The sequence below is a fragment of the Penaeus vannamei genome, chromosome 33, assembly GCF_042767895.1.
Source record: "Penaeus vannamei isolate JL-2024 chromosome 33, ASM4276789v1, whole genome shotgun sequence".
In the NCBI taxonomy this organism is placed as follows: Eukaryota; Metazoa; Arthropoda; class Malacostraca; order Decapoda; family Penaeidae; genus Penaeus; species Penaeus vannamei.
The window spans coordinates 30,153,198-30,165,697 of record NC_091581.1 but is presented as its reverse complement, the minus strand read 5'-3'; the positions used below and the strand labels follow the sequence as shown (position 1 = coordinate 30,165,697).

Sequence of the window (12,500 nt, the reverse complement as noted above, 5' to 3'; positions counted from 1 at the left end):
GAGGGAGGGAGAGAGAGAGACAGACAGACAGACAGCCAGACAGACAGAGAGAAAGAGAGAGAGAGAGAGAGAGAGAGAGAGAAAGACAGACAGACAGACAGAGAGAAAGAAAGAAAGTGAGCGAGAGAGAAAGAAAGAAAGAGAGAGAGACAGACAGACAGAGCACTGCAGGTGCGTGCTATAAATTAGCATTACATTCTGCCCGCGTTATGTGCTGGGCACCGCCGCCTCGCGTGGGGTAAGCTTGGCGCCTTCCCGTGTAGGCGATAGAAGCTGCAGTCCCTGGGTTCCCGCGGCTGGCTCTCATCACTATATATAGAATCGAAATCACGAAGGAAAACATTAATGAATGAGCTCATGGTAGGAAAACTAAATACCCTGGTCACGCATTTGCTCTTTAAGCCCCTCCCCCCCCCCCCCAAAAAAAAGAAAGAGAAAGGGACAGACAGACAGGCAGACAGAGAGGGAGAGGGAGAGGGAGAGGGAGAGGGAGAGGGAGAGGGGGAGGGAGAGAGAGAGAGAGAGAGAGAGAGAGAGAGAGAGAGAGAGAGAGAGAGAGAGAGAGAGAGAGAGGGAGAGAGAGGGAGGGGAGGGAGGGAGAGAGAGAGAGAGGGGGGGGGAGGGAGGGAGAGAGAGAGGCAGGGAGAAAGAGAGAGAGAGAGAGAGAGAGAGAGAGAGAGAGAGAGAGAGAGAGAGAGAGAGAGAGAAAGAGAAAGAAAGAGAGAAAAAAAATATGTATATACACATATATATATATATATACATGTCTATGTGTGTCTCCTAATCTAAAATTACCCTCGCCATTCCCAAAGGCATAAACGTTTAAATATTTGTCCGGCAGCAAAACAAGCGGCGAGGTTAACTGCTGTAAACAAGCCGCTTCAATGGCGCGAATACAAATCCAAGCCAAGGTTGTGTTATGCCATCGTGTAATTTACAACAGCAAATTTATCTTGTCTGGGATGAAGTTCAGAGAATCGTGGAGACTTCTGAAGTTGTTTTTCCCCTTGCAAGTTAGTTCTTCAAGGCAATTTCCGCATTAAAAGCACTTCAGTCTCGCCACTCATATCTGGTCATCTTGGGTCATGGAGAATCTAATGACCTTGGGGGCTGTATAGAGCTATACACAAACATACATAGAACTCAGTGTTACTAGAACAATGTAAACGTTCTTGTTCGTATCTTGCAATTTATCTCCGTGTGTGGAGGGTTTGTTAGACCCCGTATTTACTCGCTTGTTGTCTTGAAAACCATGGCTTCCACATTTAATTTCTTCTGTTTAACTTGGCTCTAACTTCGGTCGCATTTCATGTATCTGGAAGTCTGGCCGTACCACATAATGTTGATAAAATATGTATGGGTATTTATACACACACACACACACACGCGCGCGCACACGCACATGCACACGCACACACATACGACACGCGCACGACACGCACACACTCACACTCACACTCACACACACAAGCAAACACGCGCGCATATATATACATACATATATGTGTATGTGTGCGTGTGTGTGTATGTATGTGTGTAAACAAACAGATAGACATCGTATTGAAATTTGTCATATCGGCATGAAGGTCACGGCGCCAGGATTCTCCGTCGAATCTCAAATCAACTCAGCCTTCTGCTCGGAACCGGAACTACAAGGAAGGTCCTCATCCTCATTTGTTCCAGAGGACGCGATCGGTTGACAATTTTACGAGGAAGGAAAACGGGTTATCCGCACGCAGCTGATTCTAATCAGTGGTTTCCTGTGTGTAAAGTCTTTTCGAAGGATATAAGGCTGTCGTTCTGTTTATTTCACAAGCGCCGTCCCTGTAATCATCTCTTAATATAGGATAGATTTGAATATTGCTACACAAACAAACAGATGCATTAATATGCTAGAGTTCGCTTACATTTTTGGCAGGATGAAAGTACCAGCAAAATTCTCAAGTGTTCTAAAATCTGAGCACTGTATATTCATACATCTACAAGAAATTTGAAAAGATATTGAATGAGCATTTTACCAAATATGAACATACAAGAATAAATGCATGTCTGCAAAAATACATCTATCTGTTCGAACTTCCTCTTCTACTAAACTACTTTAACTATCAGAGGTAAATGTCATTGATAGTATGTATCTTTCTATGTCATGTTATTGGTACTTTGTCAAGGCACTGGTAGGCATCTCAAGTCAGTGCTTAGTCTGTCATGTACCCAGTAATCATATGAAGTGTATATTGGCAACGTCAGGTCAATGCTGGTGGGCTTATATGTCACTGAATAAGTCATAGGGTAATAAGGCATTCCTTTGCTAATGTTGTGTTGTGCTAAAACTGGGGCACAACTCCACCAATTTTATGCCACAAACGGGGTGGTCTGTCACCATTTACATTACTATAATATACATATTCCTTATTGTCATTCAGACTTGAGCAGTGCATTAGCTCTACTTCTTTAGGAACATTATGAAAATAAAACAAAAAACTGTTAAAAATGCTTTTACTATTTACCAAGACAAACTATGCCATATTAAACATGGTTTCCCTATTTCAAAATATAAAAATATATTGACAATGACATTTAAAACTCTATAAAAATCTGTATCAGCTGAATCACTTTTGCACTTCCTACGTAATGTATGCTGTCTACGAACATAACAAGATATATCTATCCCACCACCTGTTTCATGCTTGTGAATCTGAGAACACGGAAGACGTATACAACCTATACTACCATTCTATTTGGAGTCAGTACTTGAATATAAATTTCTCACCAACATATAACTGGAAAATATCATATATATCTACTAAACCCTTTTGAGAGAGAACTTGTCAATAGCCACTGGGAGGCCTCAAGTGTAAAACCATCCTTTTATCGCCATCACTAAATCCAGGTCTAAAACAACCACAGCCAAGCCAGCCTAACCATCGGCAAAAGAATGAAAAAAACTGCAACAAAGGTAGACTGGACGGATATTGAAGACAAGGGCGTTGAGTTGTGTGTTCTACCTTTCAGTTTTTAGTTCTTTTATTTCCTTCTTCTTTTCTTCTTTCTAGCTGAGGCATGTGTTATCAATATATGACCTGCGATTTAAGGCTTGATGGAAAGGAGTTCTTGGTCTCTCTGCCACAGTCTTTTGCACAGGAAGTTCAAAATGGGCGCCGTGTGTGTGATCTCATCAGACTGGTCTTCCGAGGCTCCTCCCAGCTTGATGATTGGGACTCCATGTGTAGCTTCAAAAGAATCAAGTTCTCCTTCGCTTACCTCCCGGTTTGCATACTGGTCGCACCTGCAGGGAAAAGCAAGAAGTAAATATAAAGTGTAATTATAGTTGACATATTTATTTAAAATTTGGTTGTTATTTTTTAAAAAGAGAAAAAGAGGAAGAAAAGAATAATAAATATAATTTCCTTCTAGCAAAAGGTAGATGAAAAATTATAACAATAAAGAATATAAAAAACAGTAACTATATTAAATAACCCATCTAACTTTTCCTCTTTCTCCATTTTATCTACAGATACCATCATAATTACTACACAACCATGACATATAGTGCAAGAGGATGCCATACAAATTGGCTGTAGTATGAACACCACATTACATAATAATATGGGATGTTGAATTGTTTCTGCACTGACTATATAGTCCTATACAGTAGCATTTCTTTAAGGAAAATTAAACAAAAATATGAAAAATACATAGAGATATGTGACACAATACATGTCATTAGATGCTACATGCAAAGGATGTACATATTTCTGGGTGTTCCTATATCACATTTTATGAGGAGCAGGTTTGAAGACAACCTACCTTGTGGCAATTACAATTAAGGCTGCACGATCAGTGGGCGTTGTTGCAGTTGTCAGTAAACGAGGAAGTTCGAGCCACCCTTCACGATCTGTCACTGAGAAACATAGTAGCACAGCATCCACTCCCTCACGACAAGCCTGCATCATATAAGTGTCAACCATGAAATCAATTATGAACAAAGAAACAATAAATCAGTAATGAAAATTGGAATTAGCTATTACTAATTGATGATTGATATGCTTAATAAGCAAAGATAAAGGATAAAAATACACTTTCATCCACATTCTACGATACTTATTTCATGAATATGTGAGAGGGACAACAACAAAATAACAATGAAATAAAATAGTCTGAATCCGTAATATGAGGGATTATATTTATGTAACTAAAAGCAAAAGCAAGAGAAAGAAAGAAAGAAAGAAAATATGGACTAGGGGGGGGGGGGGAGAGAGAGAGAGAGAGAGAGAGAGAGAGAGAGAGAGAGAGAGAGAGAGAGAGAGAGAGAGAGAGAGAGAGAGAGAGAGAGAGAGAGAGAGAGAGAGAGAGAGAGAGAGAGATAGAGATAGAGATAGAGATAGAGATAGAGAGAGAGATAGAGAGAGAGAGAGAGAGAGAGAGAGAGAGAGAGAGAGAGAGAGAGAGAGAGAGAGAAAGAGAGGAGAGAGAGAGAAATAATAATAAAAAAAAAAAATTAAGAGATAGAGAAAGAGAGAGATAGAGAAAGAAAAAGAAAGAGAGAGTGAGAGTGAGAGAGAGAGAGAAAAATAACTTACAGGTAATACATGATTGTATCTTTTCACACTTGATTCTCCTGCATCCCATATTTCCAGACGGAACAGAATCAAACGGTTCCCAATTTTCATGGGCCAATACACATTGCTACACTGGATTCCTACAGTCTCGGTGTGGTGTGTTGGTAGCTGTAAATGACACATTCTATAGTCTATTGTATATCATAAAAAAATGATTAAAGATTCCATTACTTTCTGTCATTTATATTCTGTGCATTCTGACTGGCTTTAGAATACATCTTTCTTAACCCATTAGATAAAGAAAGTATACTATGCCAGGATGATTTAAATGAAATCATGATAAAGTACTTATGATGTTCATGTCCTCTGTTCTTGTCTCCAAAGAACAGGTGATTTATAAATGCACTTGCCTCCTGACCAGAAAGTCTGTTCATTGTCCAAGTTTTGCCCGAAGAAGCTTTCCCAAACATGAATAGCTTGTAGGTCACATTTGGAGCGGCTGGAGGAAGATTGGGTTTCTCAAGCAAACCTTAAGAAAAAGAATGATAAATTATGATAAGCATAAGGAAAAATATGAACAAGAAAAAGATAACAAAAGAGAAAAAATTTCAAGCTTCACTAAATGCCTTTTCAATCTCTTGAATATAATTACACACATAAACTAAAAGAAAAATTACACAAAAGCTCCTTATAACAGCTTACCAAATAATTTTCTTTTCTTTGTTCCTGGAACCAAAAGTTTCTGTTGATAGTTCTTGTTCTCTCCTATAGCCCATTCAGGTGCCATGTTGATTTTAGCATCTACTGGAAATAAAGAACATTCAAAATCATATTATGTTATGCAGCAGTCAGTAATAGTTAATCTCATTTACATTTATCATATCATTTTATACTTTATATAGATTTTAAACTAAGATTCAGAAAATTTGAAATAATGACTTGTAAACACAAGTAAAACTCATCTTTCTCCAGCATTAAAAAGATAAAACATAATAACGGTAACCACTGAGAAGGACAAATGTTTTTATTTCTATGAAATATGCAATAACTATTCTCAATTCCTCATTTTCTACTAATATTGACATCAGCATAAAAGAACCATTGAAAAATGACTCTTAAGATAACAGACAAGTGTTTGAAAACAAAACATAATATTGATGCTTATGTTTACAATATAATTTGCTTTCATTATGTGTTTTTTTTACTGTAAAGCGTCTATCCTCAAACCCGGGGAATTTGCATTATCTAACTGTGATATGAAAGGAAAACATGACAGGCAATTAATCTTAATATAAAAACACATAATTTTTCAAGAGTATCAAATGAAGAATATATCAACAACAGATTACTTTGGCCAATACTTTGCACAAACTGCTCACTGTTACTATGGATCAGCATATGATGTATATCATGTGGGGTATTTTTCATATTTAATGTCTGGTCACAATAATTTTTTGTAATTGTATATGTATCTATCTTGGGATGAAGCAAACTATTATACAGTAAATATATCTATTTTCAAGCAGGTATGTCACATTAAAAGAACCTATTATGATAACTACACATAACATATCAGCATTTATAGTGAAACATGCCTACAACATAAAAGAATGAGGAAACCATTTTATCCCCACATATCTCTTACGTAGATAGTGAACATTCATAAAAATACAATACTTTATGTGTCACAACTACTTAGTTCATGTTTAGATCTTATTTACGCAACCTTCAAATCCATAACATCACAAATATCACGTGAAAGTGAAGTCGAGTTTAGATACTTCTCTTGATAGATTTTACAAAATCCTACTTTACAACTTATATCCACTAATACAATACATCTTATATCTAAGAATAATACTACCTCTCTCGCTCTCTTCTTTTCAATCAATTCTCCGCTGTTCTCTTTCCATACATAATGACAATATAGATAAAAATGTAAGCTGATAACGCAAGCGACGAGTTTCACGTAGACATCTTGTGGCAGCTGAGTCGTCTGCTGTTTTGTTTACCCGAATTGTTGACAGTGAATACGAGCCTAAGATTATATTCCGACTGACGTATCATCTTTATTTTAGATGAATGTGGTATAATTTGATTTATGATTTAGTACCATGATGTAATGTGGTATTACAATTTACATTTAAATGTTTAAGGAGTGAGGGATATTGTACGATACTAAGGGATTTATTAAACCGATTTGAATTTTTTATATCTTCTCGTAAATGTAGAATATCTGTTGACAGAGTACGTAAGCTGTAGTGTAAAGATATCAGAGTCAATTAACTCCTCGGGGTAAATGTCTTAATGCATTTTCCTTTAAAAGTATTGCTGCATATGGGTTTTAGATCATCTTTGAAACATGCTCTAGTTAAACAAGCCATTTACAACCAACCACACTTCAATATGAGGTAGAACCATCATTACCTACAGAAACAGTCCCACCAGAAGATCAAACACCCTGTAAATCAACCAGGAAAAAAAAGACGTAAGACCTAAGAGCCCCGGGAACAAAAGTCTTCTATGTCGAAAGCGGCCTCTTCGCGGCTGGCGAAATCCCAGCGCAAAGTGGGCCAAGCAGGTGGAACCACACAGTCCCACTCGGCCACAATCGACGTCACTGTCTTGCAATAAACAGCGCGCAGGTCGTGTACAGGGACAGTTGTAAGAAGCAAAGGTCAAGGAGATACCAGAGCTATTGTACACATCACTAAAACACTCTGATTACGTATACATACTCGCACGCAAAAACGACGGACATACTTGTCTTCTATGCGTATCTACCAAATGTACATAGATAATGCGTATAATTTTTATTCCACTTACACAGACGGTAATAGAAACCTGTTCACACACCTACACTACCCATTCACCTATCAAGACCCACACCAAATGTCTTTACACACGTACACACATACGAATTCATAACATGCACTCACATACACGAAACCAAACTACACACACACACACACACACACACACACACACACACACACACACACACACACACACACACACACACACACACACACACACACACACACACACACACATACACACATACAGACGAACACACGAACATAAACACACACACACACACACACACACACATACACACATACAGACGAACACACGAACATAAACACACACACGAACATAAACACACACACACACACACACACACACACACACACACACACATACAGACGAACATAAACACACACACACACACACACACACACACACACACACACACACACACACACACACACACACACACACACACACACACACACACACACACACACTCACACACGCATGCACCTGCATTCACAGAAACCCCCACTTGATCAGACCTTCCCAAGAGGCCAGTGATACCCTCATATTCCTCCGGTACAGATATGTGAGTAATATTCCGTGGGTGTTGCCTCGGTCACTACGTCACTCCTCTATGTTCTTAAAATAGATACACGGTACTGCGCGGGTCCCTTTGACATTTAGTTTTTTTTCTCGTTTTTTTCTTTTTATGTGGGATTTCTTGTAGGTACGCCACATGAGCAAAAGTTTGTTTGTTTATTCGTGTACCCAAAGTCTTTAGGGAGATGAGGGCAGAGCTAATATTATGATACGAATTGTGTTCATATTTCTCGAAACTGCTTGTTGACGAATGGCGAATAGAGTCCTGTAAATGAGACGCACATTGGATATAGAATGTAGGCTTATGATATTGTTTTCTATTCGTCTTTACTATAAGTCTGTGTTGAATATAGAATGTAGGCTTACGATTTTTTTGTTTTTTCTATTCGTCTTTACTATAAGTCTGTGTTGGATATAGAATATAGGCTTATGATTTTTTTTTCTATTCGTCTTTACTATAAGTCTGTGTTGGATATAGAATATAGGCTTATGATTTTTTTTTCTATTCGTCTTTACTATAAGTCTGTGTTGGATATAGAATATAGGCTTATGATCATTTTTTTCTATTCGTCTTTAGTATAAGTATTGATTACACACATACAGTTACACTTTTTTAATTGAAAATCTCTTTTTACAATAGAGGCAGGCTATGCTACAACGGAAAAGAATGCGGAATTAGAATAAGAGTGAGAGCAAATTTATTCGTACTGACAGGTATCAGACGCAACCGCCATAATGCCTGAAATATAATAATAGTAATATACAAAAAATATAATGCCTGATATCAAGTTGAGGTAACGCAGGTGAAGACCCATTTTTAGCCAGGCGATTTCACACAATTTCACAATATTTCTCTAGTTTCGGTTGAAGGCAAAATCGGGTTTGAATAGCCTCTACAGTAATAGTCCGAGGTGGAAGGAAATAGCTCTTGAACAGCCTTTACAATCATGGTCCGAGCTGGAATGAAATAGGTCTTGAATGGCCTTTACAATCATGGTCCGAAGTGGAAGGAAATAAGTCCTGAACAGCCTTTACAATCATGGTCCGAGCTGGAATGAAACAGGTCTTGAACGGCCTCTACAACCATGGTCCGAAGTGGAAGGAAATAAGTCCTGAACAGCCTTTACAACCATGGTCCGAGCTGGAACGAAAAAGCCCTTGAACAGCCTGTACAACCATGGTCCGAAGTGGAAGGAAATAAGTCCTGAACAGCCTTTACAATCATGGTCCGAGCTGGAATGAAACAGGTCTTGAACGGCCTCTACAACCATGGTCCGAAGTGGAAGGAAATAAGTCCTGAACAGCCTTTACAACCATGGTCCGAGCTGGAACGAAAAAGCCCTTGAACAGCCTGTACAACCATGGTCCAAGGTGAAATTGAAAAAAGGTCCCGAATAAAAGCAAGCAAAGAGAGTGGGAGAACGGGAAGATCCCTGAGGAACGCTGACAGGCATGCAGTAAAAAAGTAGATGTAGCACCGTCAGTGATATATGAAGTGCTTAGTAAGAGAAGGTCCTCGGAGAGAAAAAAAAATCTACTGGCAGCTTACCCTTTAAGAAATATTATATCACCTTTCCTACTTGTTAACATAATGCCTTTAGATTCTCCAGGATGACCCAACTTCCTAAACAGCTAAAAAGTTGGTTGGTTTTTTTATTTCTTAAAAAAAAATGGCATTTTGGGCCTTTCCTTGCTACGTACCTTATATAAAAAGGTAATTGGATAAAAAAAAAGAACGAATATTAGTCTATGAAAAGAAGGAAACAAATAAAAGGTAGCATTTTGGAGGCGTTAAGATTCAGCAAAGTTCCCAATGCAAGTTATAGAGAAAAGACTTAACACGTAATACCAGAAAGTAGCATTAATGATCAGAAACAAGGACAGTGTTCAGAAAAAAATGATATTCTAAAAAGATGATTAAGAAAGGAGTTTAATAGACAAGACCTTGCTTCCATAAAGAAATGAAAGAAAAGGTAGAGGGTAAATAGGTACATTGTTCGAAGATTTGGCCGAATGTAAGGAATCGAAGCATAGAAGAAAGGAAAATAATAACAAAAATCGTAGCTGAATAAGGGTCAATATTATCTATTTGAAAGGGGGAACGGTTTCTCTTTTTCCCCAAATGAAAATTCAGTTCTAAGAGATTTTTTCCTCTAGAAATATAAGTATGAAACAATTTATAAGAAGTGTTTGTTGTTATAAGCCACATACACATTCTGAAAGGCTGACAAACATTGGGATTAACAAAACAAAAACAAAAAATGATGAAAAATATAATAAAGAATAGAAGAAACGTTTTTTTAAGAGACGAATAAAGAATAGAAGAAACGTTTTTTTTTTTTCAATGAAGAGACGAAAGTTTCAGTTAGCGACTAATGACATCATTTATACGAAGGATAATAGTGTAGGTTAGGAATCCGGCTACAGTTGTGTGCTCAAGAACTGCTCGGGAAGACGATATGGATTAGGAGAAAAAGAGGGAAAGATAGGTAAAGAAGCTACACACACACACACACACACACACACACACACACACACACACACACACACACACACACACACACACACACACACACACACACACACACACACACACACACACACACACACACAAACACACACAAACACACACACACACACACACACACAAGCAAACACATAATTGCATGTGCGTGCATATGTGCATCTTCTTCATATGTTCATATGGATAGTATTTGTGTGAGTACATGAAGTTGAAACGTTTTTAAATTTCATACAGAGATGAGACATACACATTATGTATACACACACACATAAAAATATATGAATTGGCCTATATTAGAAAAATATATACACATGTATATGAATAAATACATGTTAATATGAATGTGTATATATACATGTATGTATGTATGCATGTATATATATGTATATGTATGTACATTATGAAGAAATTGATGTGTGTGTGTCCTTGTGTGAATGCTTACATACTCGCGTCTCTGTTAGTACACATATATTTCAGTCTATAAGTAACCAGGGAAAAACAAAAATATCAATAAGAAGAGGAACAAGAAGGAAAATGCAGAGCAAGAAAGAGAAAGAAACAAAGAAAGAAAAAATAAAAGTCATCCGGATGCGAAGGCGAGGTTGTTGAAGCAGTTTCATCTGGAATGATATATTTAGACACTAAATCGAAGCTGCCTATCAAGCCTCTCTTAAAAACACACCTTACCTTTCCTCGTATTTGTTTTCACTCTCAACAATCCTATCCACCCCAGCAACAACCACCACGACGCCCTCATTCCATAACCCAGCCGTTCGAACACGTTGACACCTCGCGACACGGCTTCGTTCGTTTGCGTTCATTTAGTGCGTTCGAATGCGTGCACCTGTCTTTAACGAGCTTCTTTCAGCAGCTTCTTCTGACGTCACGGTGACCTGTCAGTGTTGTCTTCTCTGATCTGCGTATCGGAATGATAATAAACGTCAAGTAAGTGAAAGGCGCATTTGTTTTGCAGTTTCCGCCTGCTTCGTAAGTGTTCAAGTGAGTGGGTGTGCGTGAGTGGCAGAGGAAAGCCCCGGGTTGGGGATTTGCGCATTTAGACTGTCTTCTGCTTTTTGTTTTTTTGTTTGCGCATTTAGGCTGTCTTTTGTTTTTAGTTTTTGTATTTGTATTTGCGCATTGAGGCTGTCTTGTTTGTTTTGTTTTTTGTTTTTTTATTTGCGCATTGAGGCTGTCTTCTGTTTTTTTCTGTATTTGCGCATTTAGGCTGTCTTCTGTTTGTTTTGTTTTTTGTTATTGTGATTGTACATTTAGGCTGTCTTCTGCTTTTTGTTTTTGTATTTGCGCATTGAGGCTATCTTCTGTTTTTTTGAATTTTGTATTTGCGCATTTAGGCTGTCTTCTGTTTTTTTTTGTATTTGCGCATTTAGGATGTCTTCTATTTGTTTGTTTTTTGTATTTGCGCATTGTGGCTGTCTTCTGTTTTTTGTTTGTTTTTTTGTATTTGCGCAATTAAGCTGTGTTCTGTTTGTTTTGTTTTTTGTTATTGTGTTTGTACATCTAGGCTGTCTTCTGCTGTTGTTGTTGTTGTTTTTGCGCATTTAGGCTGTCTTCTGCTTTTTTGTTTTTTTCTTTCTTTCTTTCTTTCTTTCTTTTTCGGTTTCTTGTTGTAAAGGTCAGGCTGACATTGTCACGGAATGTAGATCTGTTTTATCATTTACGTATAAATAGAGGGAATGGCTATAGCATGAAATCACTGGACACATGTATTACATTAAGCTGCATTTGTGTGTGTGTGAAACCAGCGCCTCTTATCATGGAGGTCAAATATAACCAAGAGAAGTTCATAATATCTGTAAAGCAATTATCCACTTCAAGTATTCAAATTAAACGATATGAAAACATAGAATACTGAAAAAAGAAAAGGGAAAAAAAGTGTAATTCCACAAGATATAGACACGTGCTTCACCGTGACTGCAATGTCGAAAGTCAATTTTGAAACACGAATTAGATAATAAATCTGTATGATATGATTTGATGGT

The 12,500-nt window shown here is 37.7% G+C and overlaps 1 protein-coding gene across 4 annotated transcripts; it reads right to left on the bottom strand.

Moving 5' to 3' along the window:
• Positions 1-2,482: 2,482 nt before the first annotated feature.
• On the bottom strand, positions 2,483-11,371 carry LOC113806808 (ciliogenesis and planar polarity effector 2). 4 transcript variants are annotated; one of them, XM_027357964.2, is made up of 6 exons: positions 11,188-11,371; positions 5,262-5,363; positions 4,970-5,088; positions 4,581-4,727; positions 3,808-3,944; positions 2,483-3,286 (listed from the first exon to the last, which is right to left on the bottom strand). In XM_027357964.2, exons 1-6 carry the CDS (start codon positions 11,255-11,257, stop codon positions 3,088-3,090), a joined length of 774 nt encoding a protein of 257 aa, XP_027213765.1. In that variant the 5' UTR covers positions 11,258-11,371; the 3' UTR covers positions 2,483-3,087. The 4 variants fall into 4 exon arrangements, with proteins under 4 accessions (XP_027213765.1, XP_070001161.1, XP_027213766.1 ...); XM_070145060.1 differs by having other exon boundaries at positions 5,262-5,360; XM_027357965.2 differs by lacking the exon at positions 11,188-11,371 and adding an exon at positions 6,424-6,579.
• Positions 11,372-12,500: the final 1,129 nt, after the last annotated feature.

What these genes read in the sequence shown, in the direction of transcription:
- LOC113806808 (XM_027357964.2), bottom strand. Translation starts at nt 11,257, where the DNA reads ATGAGGGCGTCGTGGTGGTTGTTGCTGGGGTGGATAGGATTGTTGAGA. An exon ending in AAAGAAAAGAAAATTATTTG is followed by an intron (nt 5,089 to 5,261) that starts GTAAGCTGTTAT and finishes CTTTTTCTTAAG; the next exon opens with GTTTGCTTGAGAAACCCAAT. An exon ending in ACAGACTTTCTGGTCAGGAG is followed by an intron (nt 4,728 to 4,969) that starts GCAAGTGCATTT and finishes TGTCATTTACAG; the next exon opens with CTACCAACACACCACACCGA.